This window comes from Lepidochelys olivacea (assembly GCF_965140295.1).
Source record: "Lepidochelys olivacea isolate rLepOli2 genome assembly, chromosome: 1".
Classification (NCBI taxonomy): domain Eukaryota; kingdom Metazoa; phylum Chordata; order Testudines; family Cheloniidae; genus Lepidochelys; species Lepidochelys olivacea.
In genome coordinates this window covers 206,243,829-206,267,736 of record NC_140411.1, presented here as the reverse complement: position 1 = coordinate 206,267,736, position 23,908 = coordinate 206,243,829, and the positions used below count along the sequence as shown (strand labels likewise).

The 23,908-nt window shown below is 44.8% G+C and overlaps 1 protein-coding gene across 2 annotated transcripts in view; it reads left to right on the top strand.

Annotated features, from left to right (window-relative positions):
• The window catches only part of ARHGAP31 (Rho GTPase activating protein 31), a 94,612-nt gene that overhangs the window by 60,188 nt on the left and 10,516 nt on the right, over window positions 1-23,908 (top strand). Inside the window, exons 2-11 of one of the 2 annotated variants that reach the window (XM_084616703.1) lie at window positions 4,072-4,174; window positions 4,733-4,877; window positions 10,340-10,422; window positions 11,161-11,268; window positions 12,825-12,970; window positions 14,912-15,110; window positions 18,307-18,431; window positions 21,504-21,563; window positions 22,288-22,902; window positions 23,379-23,677. In XM_084616703.1, the coding sequence (XP_084472829.1) occupies window positions 4,072-4,174; window positions 4,733-4,877; window positions 10,340-10,422; window positions 11,161-11,268; window positions 12,825-12,970; window positions 14,912-15,110; window positions 18,307-18,431; window positions 21,504-21,563; window positions 22,288-22,902; window positions 23,379-23,677 (1,883 nt within the window). Of the gene's footprint in view, window positions 1-4,071; window positions 4,175-4,732; window positions 4,878-10,339; window positions 10,423-11,160; window positions 11,269-12,824; window positions 12,971-14,911; window positions 15,111-18,306; window positions 18,432-21,503; window positions 21,564-22,287; window positions 22,918-23,378; window positions 23,678-23,908 lie in introns of both variants that reach the window. The other variant, XM_084616702.1, reaches the window with a different exon arrangement.

The following is a 23,908-nucleotide window of genomic DNA, read 5'->3' as shown; positions in this document are numbered from 1 at the left end:
TAGGGGGGTTGTCAGTAACAGAGATGGCATAAAGCTGGCTCAACACCACACGAAGATTCCGTTCTGCTGATTAAACCTCAGAGAGCCACTTAGCCGGGAGCACCAAATCGTAGAAATGTAGGGCTGGAAGGGACCTCAAGAGCTCATCTAGTCCAGCCCCCTGCACTGAGGAAGGACCATGTAAACCTGGACCATCCCTGACAGGTGTTTGTCCAACCTATTCTGAAAAACCTCCAGTGACGGGGATTCCACAACCTCTCTGGGAAACCTATTCCAGTGTTTAACTACCCTCATAGTTAGAAAGTTTTTCCTAATATGTGACCTAAATCTCACTTGCCGCAGAGTAAGCCTATTACTTCTTTTTCTACCTTCAGTGGACATGGAGAACAATTGATCACCATCCTCTCTATAACAGCCCTCAACATATTTGAAGACTGTTATCAGGCCCTTCCTCCGCCTTCTTTTCTCAAGACTAAATATGCCCAGTTTTATTAACCTTTCCTCATCGGTCAGGTTTTCTAAACCTTGTATCATTTTTATTGCTCTTTTCTGGATTCCCTCCAATTTCTAAACATCTTTCCTAAAGTGTGGCACCCAGAACTGGACACAGTGCTTCAGCTGAGGCCTCACCAGGCCAAGTAGACTGGGGACAATTACCTCCCATGTTTTATGTATGACACTCCTGTTAATACACCCCAGAATTATATTAACATTTTTAGCAACTGCCTCATGTTGTTGACTAGTATTCAGTTTGTGATCCACTATAACTTCTTTTCAACAGTACTACTGCCTAACCAGTTATTCCCCATTTTGTAGCTGTGCATATGATTTTTTTCTTCCTGAGTGTGTAGTATTTTGCACTTATCTTTATTGAATTTCATCTTGTTGATTTCAGACCAATTCTCCAATTTGTCAAGGTCATTTTGAATTCTAATCATGTCCTCCAAGGTGCTTGAAACCCCTCCTACCTTGGTGTCATTTGTGAATTTTATAAGCATACTTTCCAGTCCATTAAGCAAGTCATTAATGAAAATATTGAATAGTACCAGATCCAGAACAGACTCCTGCAGTACCTCAGTAGATATATTCCCCAACTTTGACAGCGAACCATTGATAACTACTCTTTGAGTATGGTATTTAAAACCGTTTTGTATCCATTTTATAGTAATTTCATTTAGACCACATTTCCCTAGTTTGCTTATGAGAATGTTATGTTAGACAGTGTCAAAAGCCTTACTAAAATCAAGAGATATCACATCTACAGCTTCCCCATCCAGTAGGACAATAACCCTGACAAAGAAGGTTAGTTTGCTATGATTTGTTCTTGATAAATCCATGTTGGCTATTACTTAGAACACTATTGTCCTCTAGGAGTTTGTTCCAGTATCTTTCCAAGTATCGAGGTTAGGTTGATTGGTCCATAATTCCCCAATTTTTCTTTTTTTCTCTTTTTAAAGATGGGTACTATGTTTCCCATTCTCCAGTCTTGTGGGACCTCACCTGTTCTCCATTTCTCAGATATAATCATTAATGATTGTGAGATTGTTTCAGCTAGTTCCTTCAGTACCTTAGGGTGCCTTTCATCAGGCCCTGCTGAATTTAATACACCTAAATTATCTAAATGTTGTTTAACCTGTTCTTTTCCTGTTTTGATTGCATTCCTTCCTGGTGGTTGTTAATATTAATTATGCTTAGTATGTGGTCACCATTAACCTTTTTAGTGAAAATTGAAGTAAAATAGGCATGAAATACCTCATCCTTCTTGATATCAGTTATTAGCTCTGCTTCCCCGCTAAGGAGAGTACCTGCACTTTCCTTCATCTTTTCTTGCTCCTAAATTATTTAAAGAACCAGTTCTTATTGCCTTTTATGTCCCTTGTTATGTATAACTCATTTTGTGCCTTAGCCTTTCTGATGTTGTCCCTTCATGCTTGAGCTATTCTTTTGTTCTTACCCTTAGCAATTTGTTCATGTTTCCATTCCTTATAGGATTCCTTTTTGATTTTCAGGTCATTAAAGAGCTCCTGAGGGAGCAACGCTGGCTTCTCACTATTCTTTCTATCTTTCCTTTGCACTGGGATAGTTTGCTGTTGCACCTTTAATATTGACTCTTTGAGAAACTGCCAGCTCTCTTTGAACTCCTTTTTCCCTCAGATTTTCTTCCCATGGGACTGTGCCTACCAGTTCTCTGGGTCTGTTACAGTCTGCTTTTTTGAAGTCCATTGTCCTTATTCTGCTGTTGTCACTCCTTTCTTTCCTTAGAATCATGAAATCAATCCTTTCATGATCACTTTCACTTAAATTGCCTTCCATCTTCAAATTCTCTACCAACTCCTCCTTGTTGGTCAGAATCAAGTCTAAAATGGCTGTCTCCTTGGTTACCGCCTCCACTTTCTGAAACAACAAATTGTCCCTGATATATCTGGCCCATTGTGTTCTGAATGGGAGTACAGTGACGGTGGCTGAAGTTTGAAACCTGATCCTTGGCATGGGCAGAGACCTCACTAAGGACTGGTGCCTTGGCTTGGCTTGCAGGGGCAGGCATGAAAATGTTATAAAAGGTTGAAAAATCACTTCTGAAAAATGGCATCTGCTAAGACTTTTAGTGGAGTGCAAAGATGACTACTCCTCTTGTGACCTCTCCACACATTCTCCCTGCCTGACCTGAGCAGGATCCTACTGCTGGGAGAGAGTGGGCATGAGGGGACATGTAAGTGTCATGCTACATTAAGTAGCAAAATCCTCCAGGAAAAAAACAAAAACCTTTCCCTTAATGGCCAGGACAAGAAAAAACAGCACTGGTGGGTTGGTGTAGGAAATGGATCCAATAACCCCTTCCCATCCCTCCCCAATGCACTGCTCCATGTTATGGCCCCAGTGGTGCTGTGCTGCATGGTACGTAAGAGGTACAGCCCCCCTGAGATGGCTCCCGCATGCCTTCTCCGTTGTGCAGTGGGACCGCACCAGTTGTGCTATATTCAGACCCTCCTTGGTCTGCTGGATCTGGGTCCTAAATATCAAAATCCCTGCTGATATGACCTTACTGCTGCATATTATAACCACTAGAACCCAGGAAAGGTTCAGCCAGTAGCCTCGCTTCACGGTACTGGCTAGGCCTGGTTTTCTGGTTAAATGTACAGCTTAATCTATTACTGTTTGTCCTACAGAGCATATGGGACACACAATGTGGCTGAGTTAATGCTGCTGTGAGGAACCTTAACGTCTGCATTTCCTGACTGTCTTGGGATTATAACTGTACAGCCTTCATACTGCATTAGTGTAGTGATTTGCATTTAATAGGGAAGGACTCTGCCAGCTGAGTGCACTGGGGACTGCAGGGGATGGATCTGAACCAAAAGGATGACTGGCTCAAATACTTGTGTAATGGGAGAAAGCAAAACCTCAGATTGAAACACACCTGAACTCCAGATCTGGATATGAATTTAGTAGTTTGGGCTCTTTTCTAAATCCTTAGCTGGTATAAATTGGTGGAGCTCTTTTGAAGCCCAAGGAGCTATGTCAATTTGAGGATCTGGGCTATATTTCCATCTAATCTAATCTCTCTAGGTATTTCTAAACCCTAGTCACTGGGCACTAGGCTCACACACAAGAGTAGATGCTTCTCTGATTTTTAAGCAAACTAATCAGACCAGTTGGCACAACACAGCTAAGCTGGAGACCTCTTGAGAACAGCTTGCTTGGAGGATTCCTACTTCTTCATGCTCCCAGTTACGATTGAATCACTTTCCCCTCTGGAAAAAGCCTTTTTCTTGCATTTCACGGTATGGCTAGAGCAGCCGTGTGATTAGAGGCCGTTATTGTCAGAACAGATGATGACCATGGCTGCTGCAGAACTGTCGTGCGACCTTCTGTCTAGCTCTGTAAATCAATTTGTGGCCACCTCAATGATTTTATTTTGCTATTCTTGATCTCACCAATTACAATATCCTTTCCTGGTCACTGCAGAGAGGCTCTGCCACCGTTTAATGGGACTCTCTCCTCTGAGGACCCTCATGAAAGATCTTCTCTCTGCCTAGTCACTGCTGACCTCATCTTCCTTTCCTTTATTAGTCCCTTACGTGCTGAGGAGCTGTGCCGAGTTCATTGAGACCCATGGCATTGTGGATGGAATCTACCGGCTCTCTGGAGTGACATCCAACATACAGAAGCTGAGGTAAGGGCAGGGGTCTGACTGCAAAGGGGGGTTCAGTGGCATTGCTCAGTACCATTGTTTGGGGCTAGTCCAGGCATAGACTTGTTGAATGTCGTCCCAAGGTGGTGTAATGAGGGCAGCAGGGCCCAGCCCCGGTAAAGAGGAGACCAGATTTAGAGAAAACCTTAGTTCCTAACACTGGTAAAGACCAAACACACTACTTTATGGAGACTAACTTTTGTCCCCCCAAAAGCACCCCACTCTGGGTCCATTAACGGAGTACTTTGGGGGCAGCCTAGGAGTAACCAACCTCAGGGGCAGTCCAGGAGTATCCAACCTCAGGAGAGGGTAGTCGCTGTATGTCAGTTTTAGGACCCATCAGTGGAGCTGTGTGAGGAAAACCAGAGAAGAATGAACCTGGAGCCTGAGCCATGAGGTTGCAGGTAAAAGAGGCAGATCTCTGCTTTCCAGCCTATAACATATTTCTCTTTCCCCTCTGCCTGTGACAGACAACTAGGCATGGACTGTTTCCAGCTCCTGTTCTTCCAGGCTGTTATGTCTCTTTCTGTGTTGTTTCAGGCAGGAGTTTGGCTCTGATCAATGTCCAGACCTGACAAGGGAAGTTTACCTTCAGGACATTCACTGTGTGGGGTCACTCTGCAAGCTGTATTTCAGGGAGCTGCCAAACCCGCTCCTCACTTATGAGCTCTACAAGAAATTTACGGTGAGCCTTTTATTCTTTTTCACAGCCCGGCATGCACATGTGTTTTGGTAAAGGTAGTTGGTTGTGTTTTAGTCTCACTCTGATGACCCCGTGTCAGGGGTTTGTGTGTGTGTGTAGGGGGATCATCCATCAGTGCTCATGCACACTCCTGCTATCTTTTCATTTTGTCTGTTGCTGTCTCGCTCTTTCTCACTTTGTTTCTCTCTGTCCCTTCATTGTTTCCCTCATTCTCTTCGCTATTTCCATCCCTCTATCTTTGTGTTACACTGTCTCCTTCTCTTCCATATCTCCCTCTCTCATTCTGTTTTTTTCTCATTCTTTCTCTTACTCGCTCCCCCCCCCCCTTTTTTTTTCTCTTTGTCTCATTGAACCTTTCCTTCCTTCCTTCCTTCCTTCCTTCCTTCCTCTGGCCCTCCCTCCCTTCCTCCCTAATTCTGATTCTTTCCCCCATTGCTGTCCTTTGCTTGTAATTTTTATAACATGTGAATTCACAGGGCCTGATTGTCTGATGCACTGTGCAGTCATTTACACCTGTTCACAGCGAGTGCACAGTGGGTGTAAAATACTACATCTTGCAGATGTGCTAGTGTGCACTCAGTTTGCATTGATGTAAATTATGACACAAAGTAGAGGGCAATGGAAAATCAGGCCATAATGATCATGTCCTGGATACAAAGAGCAGGTGAAGGTGGAAACTGTTCAAGCAGAAATCTGTAACCTCATTTAAAGTAACTGTAATTCAAAGTGTAATAACTCCATTCTGCAAAGCGAATACAGATTATGTGTGGATACAAGTAGGAGCAGACTGCTGGGGGCAGAAAAATAGACAATGACCCTTGCTGCTGAGCCTCCCTAAGTCTGTGCTGGTGACCATAGCTGGATTTCTAAAAGAACTGGACAATTTGATGACAGTTAATATTTTATTATTGGCACTGCAGATAGTAACACCTGTAGTTAAGGTTGCCTGATGCTTTCCACTATAAAACCCTGCATTCATTTGGTTATAACTTTGCCAATCTTTAATCATTTGGGCTGAAATTTTCCACGCTGGCTGGCTGACTCGTATTGAATGTTTTTGGAAAGTTTCAGATAAAACAGTTCATTCATTTCTCAGAACGATATTAGGGAAAAGTACATTGTATTGCCCATGTTCAAAAATTCTTAGAACTGTTTTGTTGAGAAGCTTTGGTGTCTCCCCTTAACTTTGAAGCAGAGACTAGAAATTTGGCAGGGGGATCACTCTGGTGTCAGGAATGTTAGATATTATAGTGATGAGCATGGTATATGAATGTATGTAGAACAGAATAGCCTTTTGTTTTCCCCTTGAAAATATGCGCAAGTTGGCCAAGTTTTAAGTCTTTGAACAATCTCAGTTTGCACTTGCTCACTAGAGACTTGTTAGAGTTTGGCAGCTAAATTCTCCAAAGATTCCATCTGTATTGAGCATGCTCTAACTAAGGGCTGCAGGGGCTGAACAGGACTTTCCCTGCAGTTACTTCTCTTGGCTGCCCAGGGACAACTATCATGCCCGACATAGGAACTGAGAGCAGGAAGATGGTCTCTCTTGTGCTTTCACTGCTGGGCCCAGGCAGGAGGACAAGAAGGAAGAAAAGGCTGATAGGATATGCAACGGGGTGAGGAGCGAGGTCTCGGGGGGTAGTGTGGGAGGAGACTGGGATAAGGAGTAGAGGGGATAGAGAACTGGGATGATTAAGATTTGGCAAAGTTAAAAGCAACTGAAAACAGGTTCTTATTACAGCTGTGTGAAATTGTTCAGCCAAAACCTTTTTCGGCAAAAAATACAAGATTGGATGACACTGGAACGTTTTGTGAATTTGTGTTGATTTTGCCAAATTGTGTAGGTAAAATAATTTTAAAAAATCCAAAAATGTGAAAATGTTTCATTATGACATTTTTTAAAGGAAATGTTTCATTTTTTCAGCTCAAAATGACTTTTTGTTTGGAAATTTCCTTCACATTTTTTTTTTAAAATTAAAATGTGAAAAAAACACTCAAAATCAAAATGAAACATTTTGTTTCAGGTCAAATGAAATATCTTTTTTTTGACCTGAAGCAATTTTTTTTCAAGATTTTGATTCGCTGAACATTTTGAAAAATGTTGGCTTCAGGGTTTTATAATGGGAACTGTTGGGCAGCCTTAACTATAGGTATTTCTACTTACAGTGGGTAACTCATTTGACTAGAAATACTAACAGAAGCCCCCAAAAAAGAAACTATTCCCCAAAGTCTAGCGAAAACCACCAGATGGGGAGTCTGGTTGAATGTAGGATGGGTGCCCCAGTGCCTAGACAGCAGGGTGTGGGTGGGAGGCAGGGATGCCTGGTAATCCCACCCTGTCTGCCTCACTCAACACTGTGTCTGAGGAAGGTTAGGCACAGCTTTGAGTCACCACAGTAATTCAGACATTAGTGTTTCAGGATAGGAAAATTCTTAATGACCAGAGAGGGATTAGTCTTTCGGCTTCAGTGGTATCACATTTATAAATGCGATGACCCTGCCATGGCATTGCTGCATATTTACCTTTGCAGTGTGACACTCCCTCTTGCTCTGGGCCTTCACCAGCTCATAATCCAGTTCTGATCGAGTTGGTGACTCTGGCACTGACAGACTCATTCTAACACTAGTGTAAAGGGACTAATTGCTCCATCGAACCAATTCAAAAACAGAAGGCCACACACCTTCTTCTTCCCTCAGTTTTACTCCACTTGCTAGCCAGAGGTTAGGAGGAACAGGGTACCAGCTGAGCACACCCAGTGTGGTCAGTGTAGTAGAAGGGTAAGAGATCATGTCTGTCCTTGACTGTGTATCTGAAACTCCCTGTCTCTTTCCAATTTTTTCTTCCCATTCACAAGGTGAAAGGTGAAACAATCAGCAATTAATGCTACATTTGAAAAAAATACATTAAATAAAAGCAGTTGGCTTTTCCTGGGATTCTGTGTCCTCTCCTTCTTGATGCTCCGAATCTATAATTCCACATGTTGAAGATGGTGCCCCATGGTTTTGTAAGCCATGCCATGGGTTTCTAGCTCAGTTGGCTGAGAAGTATGGCTGTTGGGTCTGAGTCAGTCATGACATCACATGAATCAGCATTTGCTTGCTGTCTGTTTCAGCTTCCTTTCCTAGAACCTAGAAATGAAATGTGTGAGCCAAAACCCAGCTGATATCTGATGTTTCAGATTTGCATCCAAATGTTTGGATGCTTCTCCTGATCCATCTTTGGTCAGAACCAATGGCCTGGAAATCTCACATGAGAAGCGTAGGATTTATTGTGCTTCTTCTCTCTCGAATGGTGGAAACAGGCTTTTTTATAGGTCAGTACTTCCACTGGTGGATTGAAACAAAAATAATCAGCTGAGATGGGTCTGAGTTGTAAGATTTAAATCTGGAGTGGAACTTCCCCCAATTCAGGAGTTTTCATCTCTGGGTTTTCAGTTCAGCCCATAGCAGAGATGGGGTCAGGCACAAAGCTCAGATTTGGATTTCCCAAGTTCAGAGGTATCAGAGCTGTCTTTTTATCTGGGACTATCTCTGGAGCTGAGGCTTGTGGAGATAAAAAAAAAAAATGACAGGTTAACTTTCACCCCACTAACTTCTTTGAACCTCAGAAAAGGCTCAGTTCCTGCTTTGAATGAAGATTAAGGTTAGAGCTCATTTAATCCAAATAAGGTGTCCGTCTCTCTCTCCCCATCAACTGTTTTGACATTGGAGGCAGGCTGGTGATATATGAACACCTGATCTCTCTCTCTATATTCATTATTGCTGCAAAGCCCTCTCCTCGATCGATGCCTGATTAATGGTATATAAGTTTGACAGCACACGTGTACCATGTCAGTGACATTAAAGGACTTGTGTTGGTGATCCTGGCTATGCTCTTATTGGTGAGGTCATTGGTAACAATGGTGAAGGTATTGACTGATGACATTGTTGATGCTTCTGTTGATTGGTGTGGTAATTGTGATGGTGGTGGTGTCTATGCACCTGTGGTTGTGGGTTGACAACAAAGATCAGAAATAGGTTCAAGGCACGGAATTCAAATCTGGGTTCCCAAAGTGGGGGCTGCTTGGATCCCGGCATGCAGTTCATGCCCATCTCTGGTAGCGAAATTGATTATGGCAATTTACATGTGGTTTTGCATAAAGGATGGCTGATAGTGAAAAGAATAGTGACGAGAATAGTGACAGCAGAATAAATAATGGGAATGTAGTAGTGACAGTGAAAACACAGGAAGGGGTTTCTGTGGTTGTGGTTGGTGATTTCAAATTAATTATATTTAAGCAACTGATGGTTAGGAAAGGCTTGTTTTCTTCATCTCAGTTCTAGATTTGCTGACGTCCTTATGTAGGCAAAACTCCAGTTGGCAGGAGCGGTCACCGTGTCTTTCTTTGAACTCACTCCAACCCCCAGCAGTAGCAGAGTGGGCAGGTGGATCCTAGATAGCCTCACATTGTTTGAAGTTCCTAGTGGCTTCTCCTCTCCCATTGTAATGTTGAAAGGGAATAGCTGACAGAAGACTAACAATGCAGAGAAGAACTCTCAGGAATTCAGACAATAAGTTCTTAAATCTCCTCTCAGCTCCTGCTTTGCAGAGAACTGCCGGGCTAGTGGTGGTGGGGAGGTGCCTCACCTCCGTTTTATCTACGCTATTCCACTCTAATGGCTAATGCAGATGTTTGTTATTCTGTCTATGCAATTGTATTTCTAGGCACCTGTCATTGTAGCTCATCTAAAATACCTCATCATCACAGGAGCTGCTGTATCTACATACAGTAGATAATAATGCTTGTTTTTATTTATAAATTACTTTGCCTTTCATGCCCACAAGTCCCAAGCTGTTTTCATTTCACAGGGTTTAAAAAGGACCCATTTTTTATTTGTTCTCAAACTTTTTTTGGAAAAAGTTTCAATATTTTTCATTTGTTATTTATCATTTCCTCCTCTTTTCCTTTCATTTATTTTCCCTCTCTTCCTCCACCCGCTCTCCGTATTTTTTGTTTTTTTTCTTTCCATTTTTCTCCCAGTCAGTGTGTGTGTGTGTCGGGGTCGGGGAGGAAGGGGAATCAATTTTCAAAAATGAGTGGGAGGAAGGAGGGGAGGGAGAAGGCAGGAGTCAAAAAGAAGAAAAAGGAAATACATCTCGCAGCTGAAGATCTCAAAGTGTTTAATGAATTAAGGCCCAGACTTTCAGCTGTGAACTGAAGGAGACTAGGGCTCTATGCCCCGCAGTGAGGTGGGTAAGTATGGTTATCCTTACAGGGAGGTGAAGTGACTTGCCCAAGGTCTCACAGAAAGTCAGTGGCAGGACTTCCTACTCATAGCTCTGTAATGTAATGAGACAGTGCTCCCTCTGACACCTGCCAGGCCTCTGTACGCGTCTCTCTCTGTCACTTCCTCACTTCCTCTAAATCCATCACCTCAATGGACTATTTCCTTTCTCTCCACAGGAGGCAATATCTCGCTGCCCAGAGGAGGAGCAATTGGCCCGAATTCAAAATGTCATCCAGGAACTTCCACCATCACATTACAGGTAAGAACTCAGCCATTGAGGCTGTGGGGATCCATACGGTGTCTCTTAGCTGTGGGAAGGATTCTCTGAAACAGCTTCAGCTTTGGGGAGGAGCTGAGAGGTGGGTTCATTCATTGCCACCAAATTCAAGAGCAATTCACCTGTCCTCTAAATAAAATTAAACAGATCATTGCATTATGTGTCTGAAAGAGCAACCAGCCCTTTCTAGCTTCCGTCAACCCGGCTCTCCCTCCCAGCTGCCATAACGTACTTGGCCAGTTGCTCAGTGCTGTCCAAGTGGGAGAAGGCAATTAAGCACGTGTATTTAAGCATACAATGTGATCTGAATTTCCACAGCCACCATATGCATCAGTAGCCCCCTTCTTTCTGCTTCCTACTGACCTTCCTCCTCAAATTCATTTGGGTTGTGCCACATGAAGCCATCTGCAATAACAACATCCACAGTGTTCTGCACCACTGCTCATAAACTCTGACATCACAAATCGCTGCTCTGGCTTTGAGCCATGGTGCCCATTTTGCCAGTCTCATATATACAGACCCCACAGTCACTGCGGGAGACTGAAACCAGTACTATCAGCACCAAAACACAGGCCTCTACCTCTTGAGCTAAAGGAGCATTCTGTTAGCAGATCTTATATGGCAGACTGCTGTAATCTCGCGGGCTAGCAACTAATGGGAGACTTGATCACATGTGCAGGAGCTGAAGACTTTTTCTTTATCCAAACCAAATGCTTGCAGGACTCTGGAATACCTGATCAAGCATCTGACTCACCTGGCCTCCTTCAGCAACATGACCAACATGCACACCAGGAACCTGGCTCTAGTGTGGGCACCTAATCTCCTCAGGTACAGTAAGGACTTCTTTTCACTTCACTCTTAGGGGAGCGCTGCTGAGCTACTGCTGGATCATCTAAGAGTGAAACTGACCAGACAGTAAACAGAGACTGACCAGTTAGTCACAGACCAAGCCCGTTGAGAAAAATGCAAAGAAATAAACAGCATAAATAATAGTGCAAAGTAAATATCATTTAAAAAATTCTCCCAAGTTGAATAACCTGAGGTTTTACTAATAATATCCAGGGAAGGAAATCTATGGATTTCTAAAAACTATATTCTTTTTGACAGTGTCCATTTAAAAATGAGGCGTTTGCTCATCATTATGGGATTGAAGCAACTGTTTTCAAAATATGGGTGATTGAGTTTGATAGGACAGAGCAATGAGTGACTCGGGAAGGGGAGATAGTGCTACATGTTATAGATGACTTGAATCCAAATCCATTTTGGTCACAAATGAAATGAGTTTGAAGATCTTAAGATAGTTGCTAGTGGACGTTCGTTGGTATCACAAGATCACCAAGCAGTTTTTTGTAATTTACCATGCGTGAAAATCAATGCTGAGAGCCAATCCTGTGATTGGATCAAATGTTGAAACTATTGAACATTGCAAAGTGGATGTTTACTACTCAGACATTTCCATTCCAGCTTCTGTCCTTCTTGTCAAATGACCTGAAGTCTGTTTCCTTTGTAATGCAAGTCCCAGGGAGGACAAGAAAGCGGCAGGCAATGCAACTGCAGTCTCCTTACATGGTTATCCCTTTGGCAATGCCCCAAACCGTTATCTAACAAACCACTCATTAACTTTACAAAGGATCCATTGCCCAGAGATAATTTCTTCAGTAACACTTTGGCATGTCAAGATAAGGAAGGTTTTTCTGCTGAGAGAGTGAGAATGCAAGAGTGCTGGGTGGAGTGAAGGAAGGGACAGGGACTCATAGACTCATAGATATTAAGGTCATAAAAGACAGTCATAAAAAATAGCAGGAAAAAGAAGAACCCAAGACATGGAATTCAAATCTGCTCTTCCCTCACATTTGATTGGGTTCAGTTCTGGTGGTTTGGCTTCAAATCCACCTTACAGAGATAAGCTCAAACCACAAAGTTTGGAGCTGGAGCCAAAGTCTGAGGGGGTGCTGGGCCCAGTGTTCGGTTTAGTCTCTAAAAGGAATAGAGTAAGAGGACCGAGAGAAGGTGGGAAAGGAAAAATAGAATGGTGGAAATAGGAAAAAGAAAACTTCTGATGAATAAAATTAGTTAAAATGCAAAGGGGAGAGGAAATGGAGAAAGCAACACAAAAGGAAAAAGGAGAGATGAGAAAGGAAATGGGGAAAGAATAAAGAAAGAATGGAAAGTTAAAGAGAGAATAAAGGACTGGAAGAGTAAAAAGAACAAGACTCAGAGCAACAGTGGGTAAAAAATTCCTATTCCAGAACATTCCTGCTGTATCAGGGAAAGGTTCCACCCATGACCTACTGGGGAAGGTCAAAGCAATTCTCTCCCTCACATACTGTATCTTAGGATGCAGGGGTTTTATTGTATTTATGGCTGCTCCCCCTGTGGTACAGGTCGAAGGAGATCGAGGCTGTTGGCTGCAACGGAGATGCAGCTTTCCTGGAGGTGCGAGTCCAACAGTTGGTGATTGAGTTTATCTTGAATCATGTGGATCAAATCTTCAGCAACAATATAACAGCCAGCTCCATGGAGAATGATGGTAACTACCTCCCCTGCCACATACGCTAACTGCTGGCCGCTCTAACCCTAGCCCCATCCCCTCCCACCAACACCCCAATTTCAACCCCGTCCTTTCTCATAGATGCTCCCAAACCTTCTCACTAGTACCCTAGCCCCTCACTGACTGTAACACTTCTCACCAACACCTCAGATCCTTCTCTTCAACATCCCCGATAGTCCCTACCAAAATGCAAACCCACCCTAAACCTTCTCACCAATGCCTGACCCGACTAATCGTGACACTTTTCATCAACTCCCTCCTCACCAGCGTGACAGTACTCCCAATCCCAACATTAACCTTTCCCATCGACGCTCACGGATCTACCCTTGATATTCCAATCCATCCTAACCTTAGCCACCCCACTTAGCTCTTCTCACCAATGCCTAGAACCCTAAACCTTCCCACCAACAGCCTGAGCCCAGCCTAAAATCTTCTCCTTGCAATGTCAGGCCTTCTCCAATCATAGCTCTTCACACCCTTGTCCCCATCTCTGTCGACAGCCTTCTCCTTCCTTTGCTTGTCATGTCTAATCCCAGCCCTTCCTGCCATCAAAAAAACATGTCCAAAACTACAGTGTGTGCTTTGCATGGCATTCGGATCATATGTCTAAGGATTTGCTGCTTTATAACTGGGGGCATTATTTCATAAACTGAGAATTTGTCCTGGACTTCAGCAGAATTGGGAAATACTGTTCTTGTTACTCAGATACAGGCTTGTAGAGAAAGTGCTTTTAATGGGGGCTCTTGGTCCTGATTAGCCTCACATAACCTCAAAAATGTGCACCCCTATAAGTTTGTAATTCTTTTCAGCTTTTATTTGAGCTTTAGGGGAATTTTTAGCACTTAAGGAAGTGAGGGACTTACCATGTTGCCTAAAGACACAGTGTAGGCAGTGGCTATGCAACCTCCCCACACCCAGCTCTGTCACTACCCTTAAAGTCCTCTGCTGGAAATCACCCGCTCAGAGCTCCAGCCCTGACCTGCGGACACCCCTGTTCTTCCAGTGCTAATGCAATGCCTATGGCCTTCTGTTCTCCCATGGCAGAGGTTAGAGGCCGCAGGATGAATAATTCTGCCCTAGGATTAGTTCAAATTGGCACAAATGTCATGATGGAGTAGTGACTCACCAACATAAAGGGTTGGTGATGCGTTGCAGAGCCTTTGATCTCCAGGTCACCAGTTCAAATCTGGCCTGTTTTGGTAGTGACTGAACGTTGTTGCCTGCTAACAGCTGTGTGGAGTCCTGTGAGGAATACACGGACGGTCTTAGTCCAGTTCTTAGTGGGGAAGTTCCCATATCACAGAAGCCACCAGCACTGGCCCTCATTGATTCCCTTGTTCAGCAGAAAGGCCAAAATTGATTAGACTGTAGAGGCTGAACTCCCCTCCCACTCTGAGAGGAGGCTGGCCCATTGGTGAGGCAGTGTGTGGGAAGCTAGTCTTGCTATTGCCCACACAAACAGGGGCCTTCACTCTCCCTGATTGTCCTTTTGCCAGAACTAAAATTAATTATGAAGGAAAAAGTAATGTCACTGTTCAAAACAACCCCCCTAAACAAACAGGGAGAAAGACTACAGAGTAGAGACAAGGGCCAGCCACAAAGTTGGGATCTGGATCTGAACTTCCCCAAAGTTCAGGAGAATTGAGATCCAGGTGTTTTGGAGGGACACACATCTTTCATACTCAGGCTTCAGCAGCAGCCAGTAGAGCACAATACAGAGTGTGGCTAGTGAGCAGAGCCTTGTTGGGAGGCACTGCAGTCTGATGAAGAAGATTGCTGTGGAGACAGAGGACACATTGGACAGGCGCATCTCTAAGCAAGTGATTTTCCCCCTGCAAGAGGTGATCCTGTGGAGGAAACATATGAGAACCCTTCTTAGGTTCTCCCTTCAGGGCTTGAATGTTCTTTTTTCCTTTTCAGAGAATATGCCTATTGTGAAGAGTCTGACCCTGCCCTCTGCCTCCCTGCCTATGAAACTGGTGAGTCTGGAAGAAGCTCAGGCACGGAGTCTGTCAGCCTCCCACCCTGCCCGGAAAGAGAGGAGAGAGAACAGCTTGCCTGAAATTGTCCCAGTCACCGGATCCCTCTTCCACACTGTCGTTGACCTACCCGACAGCAAGTATGTGCCCAGAGAAAGCTGAAATACAAACCGATGAAAGCATACCTCCCCACGGTCATGAGTTTGGCGGGACTGTCCCGCTTTGATTCCCAAAAACCTCCTGTGCTGACTGAAGTGGAACATTTCCCGCATTCGGTGGCGCCCGCAGCTGTACACACCATTGGCTGGGCCAGAGCTAGCGAAGACAGTGCCTTCAGCTGCTCCAGGGCATGCTCAGCCCCTTTGGGCGTGCTCAGTGGCTGCAGGGGAGCACAGGGATGGGGAATGATACTGCTTCTGAGTGGGCTGGGCGGGAAGACAGGGACTGAGAGTGGCGCACTCTCAGCAAGTGAAGCTCTGGTGACGGTGCCTGCAGCTGGGGATGGTGGTGACCAGCTGTGTCCCACTTTAGCCATTTGAAATGTTATGTGAAAGACAGAATGCTCCCCCTCCTGCTGCACGCCCACTCCCTACATTGTGATCCCCTTCTCCACCCATCGATGAACATACCAACACCATCGGGGTTACTGTGCTCCCATCTCCAAGGAGAAGAAATCAGTCTGTCTCTTTGCAAGCATTGAAAATGTGATCATACAACTTTTCTAGGTCTCTGTGTTCTCATACGTCCACCATTCCTCAGCACAGAACCAGGCAGGCCCATCCTGTAAGGCAGCTGCCTTGACTTCCCTGAATCTGCCCAACCTGATTGAATATGAAACAGATCTTGAAATCATTTGTTGTAAGAGCTCCTCCTGCTGGTGGCTGGTTTGAACTGCAGCATGAGGTGTCCATCTGCCTAATTCAGTAGTTTTCAACCTGTGGTCTGCGGACTAAGATTTCCAGCAGGTTCCACAGCTCCATTCGAAATTTTTTAGCAGCCCGCAAATGAAAAAAGGATTTAAAACCACTAGCTTAGTTGTAAAAAGAAAAGGAGGACTTGTGGCACCTTAGAGACTAACCAATTTATTTGAGCATAAGCTTTCGTGAGCTACAGCTCACTTCATTGGATGCATTCAGTGGAAAATACAGTGGGGCGAATTATATACACAGAGAACATGAAACAATGGGTGTTACCATACACACTGTAAGGAGATTGATCAGGTAAGGTGAGCTATTACCAGCAGGAGAGTGGGGGGGGGGAACCTTTTGTAGTGATAATCAAGGTGGGCCACTTCCAGCAGTTGACAAGAACGTGTGAGGAACAGTGGGGGCGGGGGGAATAAACATGGGGAAATAATTTTACTTTGTGTAATGACCCATCCACTCCCAGTCTTTATTCAAGCCTAAGTTAATTGTATCAAGTTTGGGGGAATAAACATGGGGAAATAGTTTTATTTTGTGTAATGACCCATCCACTCCCAGTCTTTATTCAAGCCTATGTTAATTGTATCCAGTTTGAAAATTAATTCCAATTCATTAATTGGAATTAATTTGCAAACTGGATACAATTAACTTAGGCTTGAATAAAGACTGGGAGTGGATGGGTCATTACACAAAGTAAAACTATTTCCCCATGTTTATTCCCCCTGCCTGCCCACCTGCTGTTCCTCAGACGTTCTTGTCAACTGCTGGAAATGGCCCACCTTGATTATCACTACAAAAGGTTTCTCCACCCCCCTCCCCGGCCCCCGACTCTCCTGCTGGTAATAGTTCACCTTACCTGATCCCTCTCCTTACAGTATGTATGGTAACACCCATTGTTTCATGTTCTCTGTGTATATAAATCTCCCCACTGTATTTTCCACTGAATGCATCCGATGAAGTGAGTTGTAGCTCACGAAAGCTTATGCTCAAATAAATTGGTTAGTCTCTAAGGTGCCACAAGTACTCCTTTTCGTTTTGCGGATACAGACTAACACGACTGCTACTCTGAAACCTAACTTAGTTGTATGATTCACTGTGTCCCTTCATGCAAAGAGAAGAGCCACTAGGACAAATATCACTCCTGCTGTATCACTAAGAGTACATCTACACTGCACACTCCTCATGGCAGCGTGTAGAGTACATGCCCTGCACGCCCCGCTAGTACGGGTATAAATAGCAGTGTAGATGGTGAGACAGGAAAAGACTCTGAAGGGAGAAGAGAGCGGGGAGCTGCTGGAGCCTTTCCCCATTGCCTCTTCTGTGTCAGAGCCTTTAACTGATGTGCGTAGCTACATACCACGGTGTGGACACAGCCTTCCTTTCACTGCCGTGTGTATCTACACATACCCTGTGAACCAGCGCTGTCAGTAGTGGAGGTATAGCCGAAAAGATGAAATCAGATGACCTTGCTGCAGTTGCCAGGTAGATATATATTTAGATAAATACAGAGTATTATCTATCTAATCCTAATCTAATCTATTCTAATCTAATCTAAATAAAATATGGGCGCTGAATTGCCGTGGCTCAGAGATAATAACCTCTACAGCTGGAGACTTATTAGTGACCCATAAGGAACCTTAGCAGTGATGTATCTACATACTTCATATAGTAACAGCAAAGGACCACACAACAAAGGGAAGAGGTACAGAGGCAGCCCGCTCCCCGAATAGGATACCTCAACCCCTCCTGCCCTCCCCCCTCCCCCGAGTGTCCTTTTCCTCACACTTTCAGGAGAACGGGCCTACCTCTAAACCCCTGGTCCCTCCGTAACACAATGAGAGGAGACTCTGTACCTCTAACATCCTCTTCTCTGTACCAAACTGATAGGAAGGGTTGTTGAGGGCAAGGCAGAGATGCAGGGAGTCTGTGTCTGAAAGCAGGAGCTGCAGAGAAGGTTCTTCCACCAAGATTGGTGAGAGTGTGGGAAGAGAGAAGATCAGTCTGATGCTAGATGAACAGAGGGACTGAGGCAGAGAGATGAAGACAAAGATCCACACAATACTGTATACAAAGGAGAATATGCATGAGATGTGGTGCTTCTACAGTTTTACACCGAGCTTTTCAAAGGGGCCCAAGGGGCTTAGCACCCAACTCCCATTGAAAGTCACTAGGATTTGTGGGCCTAAACCCCTGGGACTCTTTAAAAACCTCTGCCTTAAGGTTATTCTAATGTTTGCCTTGCAAACCGCAGTATTAAAAAGAGAGAGAGAGAAAGAGAGAGAGAGAGAGAGAGAGACACTAAAAGAAGAGCAGAGGCTGAGGGGGATGGGGGAGACAGGTTTATGTGGCACACCAGGACTAGTGTTCAGCCCCAGGTACCTGGCACTAATCTCCTGTACATTTTCTCTTCCAGGAGAAAATTATCCACCAAATCCAAGAAATGGAAGTCAATATTTAACCTGGGCCGGTCTGGATCAGATTCAAAATCAAAACTGAGTCGAAATGGGAGTGTGTTTGTGAGAGGGCAGAAACTCTCTGGTAAGAACCAGCTTGTCAGTTAATTTCCTCTCTCAGCCAGCTTCCCCTAATCACTCCTCTCTGGTATGGCAATGGTACAATAGATAGCCTGTTGATGTTAGTGCTGCAAGAATTCAGATCTGGGGTGAAAATCAGATTAGGCTTCGAGAGTTGGGAGGCAGGAGGAGTCACATAGTTGGCTCCTTCCATCATGGGCCTTTCACTTGAGTATGGAAATGAGAGGCAGTCAGAACCAGGGAACACTAACCCAGAACATCCATTGTAATGCTGGGGTGAATGTGCTTCGTTGCCCAGACCCTACCCTGGGCCTAGGAAGCACTAAGCCCCAGTTCTGCAAAGCTTTTTAGGCTTAAGAGCCTAAATACCATGGAGGATTTCGGCCTTAAGTGTTGTATTTGATGGATTGGCTAACCCAGAGTGGATTTAGGGGAAGCTGCACTCCTGGAAGTATTATGTCTCATAGGAAATGGCGCATGGCCAGGTTAACACACCCTATGTGGTACTGAGTGAGAGACTGTTCTATGCCTCCAGGGCATTAAAGACCCAAAGTGTCTTTGTATAAACTGGCATCATGAGTTCCCATGTTTATTGTCTCGTGGTATTTGGATAAATAAGATCACATTTTCAGAGTTTACAGGCGAAAAGATGTTTTTCCTAATGGCCAGCATCCCAAACTCTAGATTCTCCTGCACTGAATACCAAATGAAAAGTATTAAATATTTTTGGATATTTTTCTACATTTTCAAATATATTGATTTCTATTACAACACAGAATACAAAGTATACAGTGCTCACTTTATATTATTATTTTTTATTACAAATATTTGCACTGTAAAAATTATAGACAAAAGAAAGTGTTTTTCGATTCACCTCATACAAGTACTGCAGTGCAGTCTTTTTATCATGAAAGTGTAACTTACAAATGTAGATTTTTTTTTGTTACATAACTGCATTCAAAAAAACAAAACAGTGTAAAACTTTAGAGCCTACAAGTCCACTCAGTCCTACTTCTTGTTCAGCCAATCGCTAAGACAAACAATTTTGTTTATATTTACGGGAGATAATGCTGCCTACTTCTTATTTACAATGTCACCTGAAAGTGAGAACAGGCATTCACATGGCACTTTTGTAGCCAGCGTTGCAAGGTATTTATGTGCCAGATATGCTAAACATTCGTATGCCCCTTCATGCTTCAGCCACCATTCCAGAAGACATGCTTCCATGCTGATGATACTCATTAAAAAAATAATGCATTAATTAAATTTGCAACTGAACTCCTTGGGGGAGAACTGTATGTCTCCTGCTCTGTTTTACCTGTATTCTGCCATATATTTCATGTGATAGCAGTCTTGGATGATGACCCAGCACATGTTCATTTTAGGAACACTTTTACAGCAGATTTGACAAAACATAAAGAAGATACCAATGTGAGATTTCTAAAAATAGCTACAGCACTCGACCCAAGGTTTAAGACTCTGAAGTGTGGTCCGAAATCTGAGAGGGACGATGTGGGGAGCATGCTTTCCGAAGTCTTAAAAGAGCAACACTCAGATGCAGAAACTACAAAACCCAAACTATCAAAAGAGAAAATCAACCTTTTTCTGGTGGCGTCTGGCTCAGATGACAAAAATGAACATGAGTCAGTCCACTCCGCTTTGGATTGTTATTGAGCGGAACCCATCATCAGCATGGACGCATGTCCTCTGGAATGGCAGTTGAAGCATGAAGGGACATATGAATCTTTAGCACATCTGGCACGTAAATATCTTGTGATGCTGGCTACAACAGTGCCATGCAAACGCCTGTTCTCACTTTCAGGTGATGTTATAAACAAGACGTAGGCAGCATTATCTCCTGCATATTGTAACCAAACTTGTTTGTCTGAGCGATTGGCTGAAGTAGGACTGAACGGACTTGTAGGCTCTAAAGTTTTACATTGTTTTATTTTTGAATGCAGTTATTTTTTGTACATAATTCTACATTTGTAAGTTTAACTTTCATGATAAAGAGATTGCACCACTGGTATTAGGTTAATTGAAAAATACTATTTCTTTTGTTTTTTACAGTGCATATATTTGTAATCAAAAATAAATACAAAGTGAGCACTGTACACTTTGTTTTCTGTGTGGTAATTGAAATCAATATATTTGAAAATTTAGAAAACATCCAAAACTATTTAAATAAATGGTATTCTATTATTGTTTAACAGCACAATTAATCACGATTAATTTTTTTCATGGCTTGACAGCCCTAAAAAAATACATTTTGGGTTCTTTTAATTAGCTGTCCGGTGTTGGAGCCTTTAGGGTTCATGTGTTCAAGTTTTTCTCTGCAATCATGAGGGCCAGAAACTTACTTTTTTTTCTTTTTCTTTTTTTTTTTTTAAAAAAAGGTGGGATTGAGTCTCACATAGTCTCATGAATCCAGGAGCTGAGACTTTACAGAAAAAAACCTTAATATCACAAAAATATCGCTAAACTCACTAGAGTTGGCAACACTGCAGTATCACTTGTATGGTTGGTACTGTATAATAATTAGAGGTGAGGTTGGATCAAAATCCTGGAGCCAAATCCCCTTGAACTTTGGGAGAGTTCAGATCCTGATCCAAGCTTTGTGGCTGCAGCCCGTCTCTGACAGTGTACTTGCGCACCTGCAATCACACCCACCCCATATGATTTGCATATGCAGTGCAAGGTCACACAAGAAGCCTGTGGCTGTCTCTGTTTTAACCACAAGACCATCCTACCTCTCTGATAAGGAATACTTTTAACACGCTACCATCCCAAACCAGTCATGGACCTGAGCTACAGTGCTCATTTCCAGGCCTGACCTCTCCCAAAATGTAGGGGTGTGGGAGCCTGGGGTTCTTTCTGGGCCCAGATCTATACTAAACAGTGCACTGAGGGAGATCAGGCTGTTTTTTTGTTAATAATGGGACACTAAATGCCTTTTCACTGCATTAACCCACCCTCCGGTCATTGTATTGGCTTTAATTATGCTGTGCTCTCCAGCTGGTTGTAAACTGACAGGTCCCAGGATCTGATGTAGGTTTCTAAACTTATTTTTTCACAGAAAAAGCAACTATTCGACCAGCTAAAAGCATGGACTCGCTGTGCTCCCTGCCTGTAGAAGGTGAGACCCTGACAGCCTGTACCTAGGGCTGCTGAGCTGCAGGATGGGCCTGTGAGCTCTTAGCTCTCACGAGTGTGTGCATAGGTGTTGGCAGGTGTTTTTGTTTCTATGCATGCTCACCCACCTGTGTCTGTGGTTACGTTTCTCTCTGTGTTGGATGTTCTCATGTTCTTCCATCAGATGTTTACACATGTCCATGCATTACCATACATGTGTATATGCACTGCTCTACCCGTCTGTGTGCTTGTATGGTGGCATATGGGTCCAGGCATGTATAAATATTTGCTTGTGTGAATATCTGTTACCAGTACAATGGGCTTCATTCAGCTCTGCATTATTCCAGTGGGCACGAGGTCCCTATTTGTGGGAAGGCTGCCTGGAAAGAGGACGAGGCAGTGCCTGGCACCTGCAACCAGCCAGCAAGGCCCAGACATGGCTGATTGGCAAGGGCACACGACGATGCCCAGAGCCAGTAAGGATCCTGCACAGTTTCCAGTGGAGAGGATCCTGTCTAGCTTCAGCTATCTGTGACAGCTGCCAACTCTGGGTAGAGTCCCTGGGGGAGGAGCCTGACGGATGTAGGTTCTGTCCCTTGCCCTGTATCGGAGACTCTGCAGGGCTGGGGCTGTTCACTAGGGCCTGCCCTGTCTCCTGGGTGTATGGAAGAAGGCTTTCCGCTGTCACTGCTCACTTTGCCAATTCTCCATTTGTCTCCTCCCCCCAGGGGAGGATGAGAAAGGCCGGTTCAAACGCACAGTCACTGCTGGAGGGTTTTTCATCCCGGTGATGAAAACGCGGACAGGAGGCACAAGCAGCTCAGGTGACCTCAGCAAGGAGAGTGAATGGGACCGTGAGGGGGCTCCAGTGGGGGCCGAGGGAGGCTCAGAGCTCAGCGGGGATAAAGCTGGCCCCACGGCCCCCGAGGCGAGGCCACCCCCAGAGCAGTTGAAGGTGTTCCGGGCCATGGAGGATGCTGAAAGCGAGCAGACCTCCCCAAAGACGTGCCGCATGTTCTACACCTCCGACACAGCCTCCAAATCAGGCTTCCCCAGCAGCCTCTTCCCTCTGGAAGCCTCCCCCCGGCACCAGCGGAAAGCCCTGAACATCTCAGAGCCCTTCGCCGTTTCCGTGCCCCTTCGGGTGTCCGCAGTCATCAGCACCAACAGCACCCCATGCCGCGTGCCTGCCAAGGACAAGCCTGCCCTCTCCAGCCTGGAGGAATCATCTGCTCTGGGGCCAGGCAGCGCCGCTCCCACAGAGCCAGAAGCGAATGGCCAGCCCAGGACTGAGCAGGCCACAGACAGGGAGGAGAAGCAGCCCAGGGCTGAGTCTGCATCAGGTAAAACTTATAGAGGTGAGCAGTGGACAGCCCCCGCAATGAGCTATGCAGGGCTAAAGCAGGGCTGAGGAATTGCTCCTGGTAGGGACCATGGTCCAGTGAGGCCATTCCATCCAGTGCAAGGCAGTGGAGAGACTAGGGGCTCCTAGTGGCACACCTTGGGTAGGGAGAAGCTCAGTGGTCCCAGTGGAGGCTTGGGGGGAGGGTGGGCATTCTGGGGAAAAGCGCTGGGTGGGTGTAGAGAAGTAAGGTCATTCCACGGGGGCATGGGAATGTGGGACTTAAGCCATGTGAACTTCCTGACAGCAGTGCCCTGTCCATGACGGCAGGGACTCTAAGCAGTGTAGTGCAGGATTTTGGGTTTTATCAGTCAGGATGAGTTGAACCTACACAGGTCCTTTATCTCAATGCCTTGGGCCAGCTGCAGGCCCTGTGTCGTGAGTGGTTTATATTGCTGATCCGTGTTTCTAATCCAGGTCCTACCACTGAGCAACTAATGGCAGCCAAGGAGCCTGAGTCCTCGGAAACCTCAAAGCCAACAACAGAAAACCAGGAGCTGCTAGGCAGTGGCAGCAGCACCAGTGGAAGGCAAGCCCCAGAGCAGAGCCCTGGCTTGAAACAGACACCAGCACCCGAGGGCCCGGCAGGCCTGCACTTGGCAGGTGAGATCGAGCAAGGCCAGCTCAGGACACAGGAAAACCCCTCAGAGAGAGGCAGCCGGCAGGAGGCGACACCAAGGGTTAAAGCGGAGGAGGCCTTGTTCCCGAGAGAGCTGGTAAGGAGGGAGCCTTGAAAGGAAGGAATATCCGTTGTCTCAAAGCACCTGAGGGAGATGGAAGTATCCCCATCTTGCTGGGGACTGCTACAGGGCACTGGGGAACTGTTGCATGTGTGTCTGCATTCGAGCAACCTCAAGCTGTGATCTTGACATATAATATAGGCTAATAAGGGTTAGACTCTATTCAGTATACAGCTGTCATGTCCTCTCTCACTCCCCTCTTCTGTT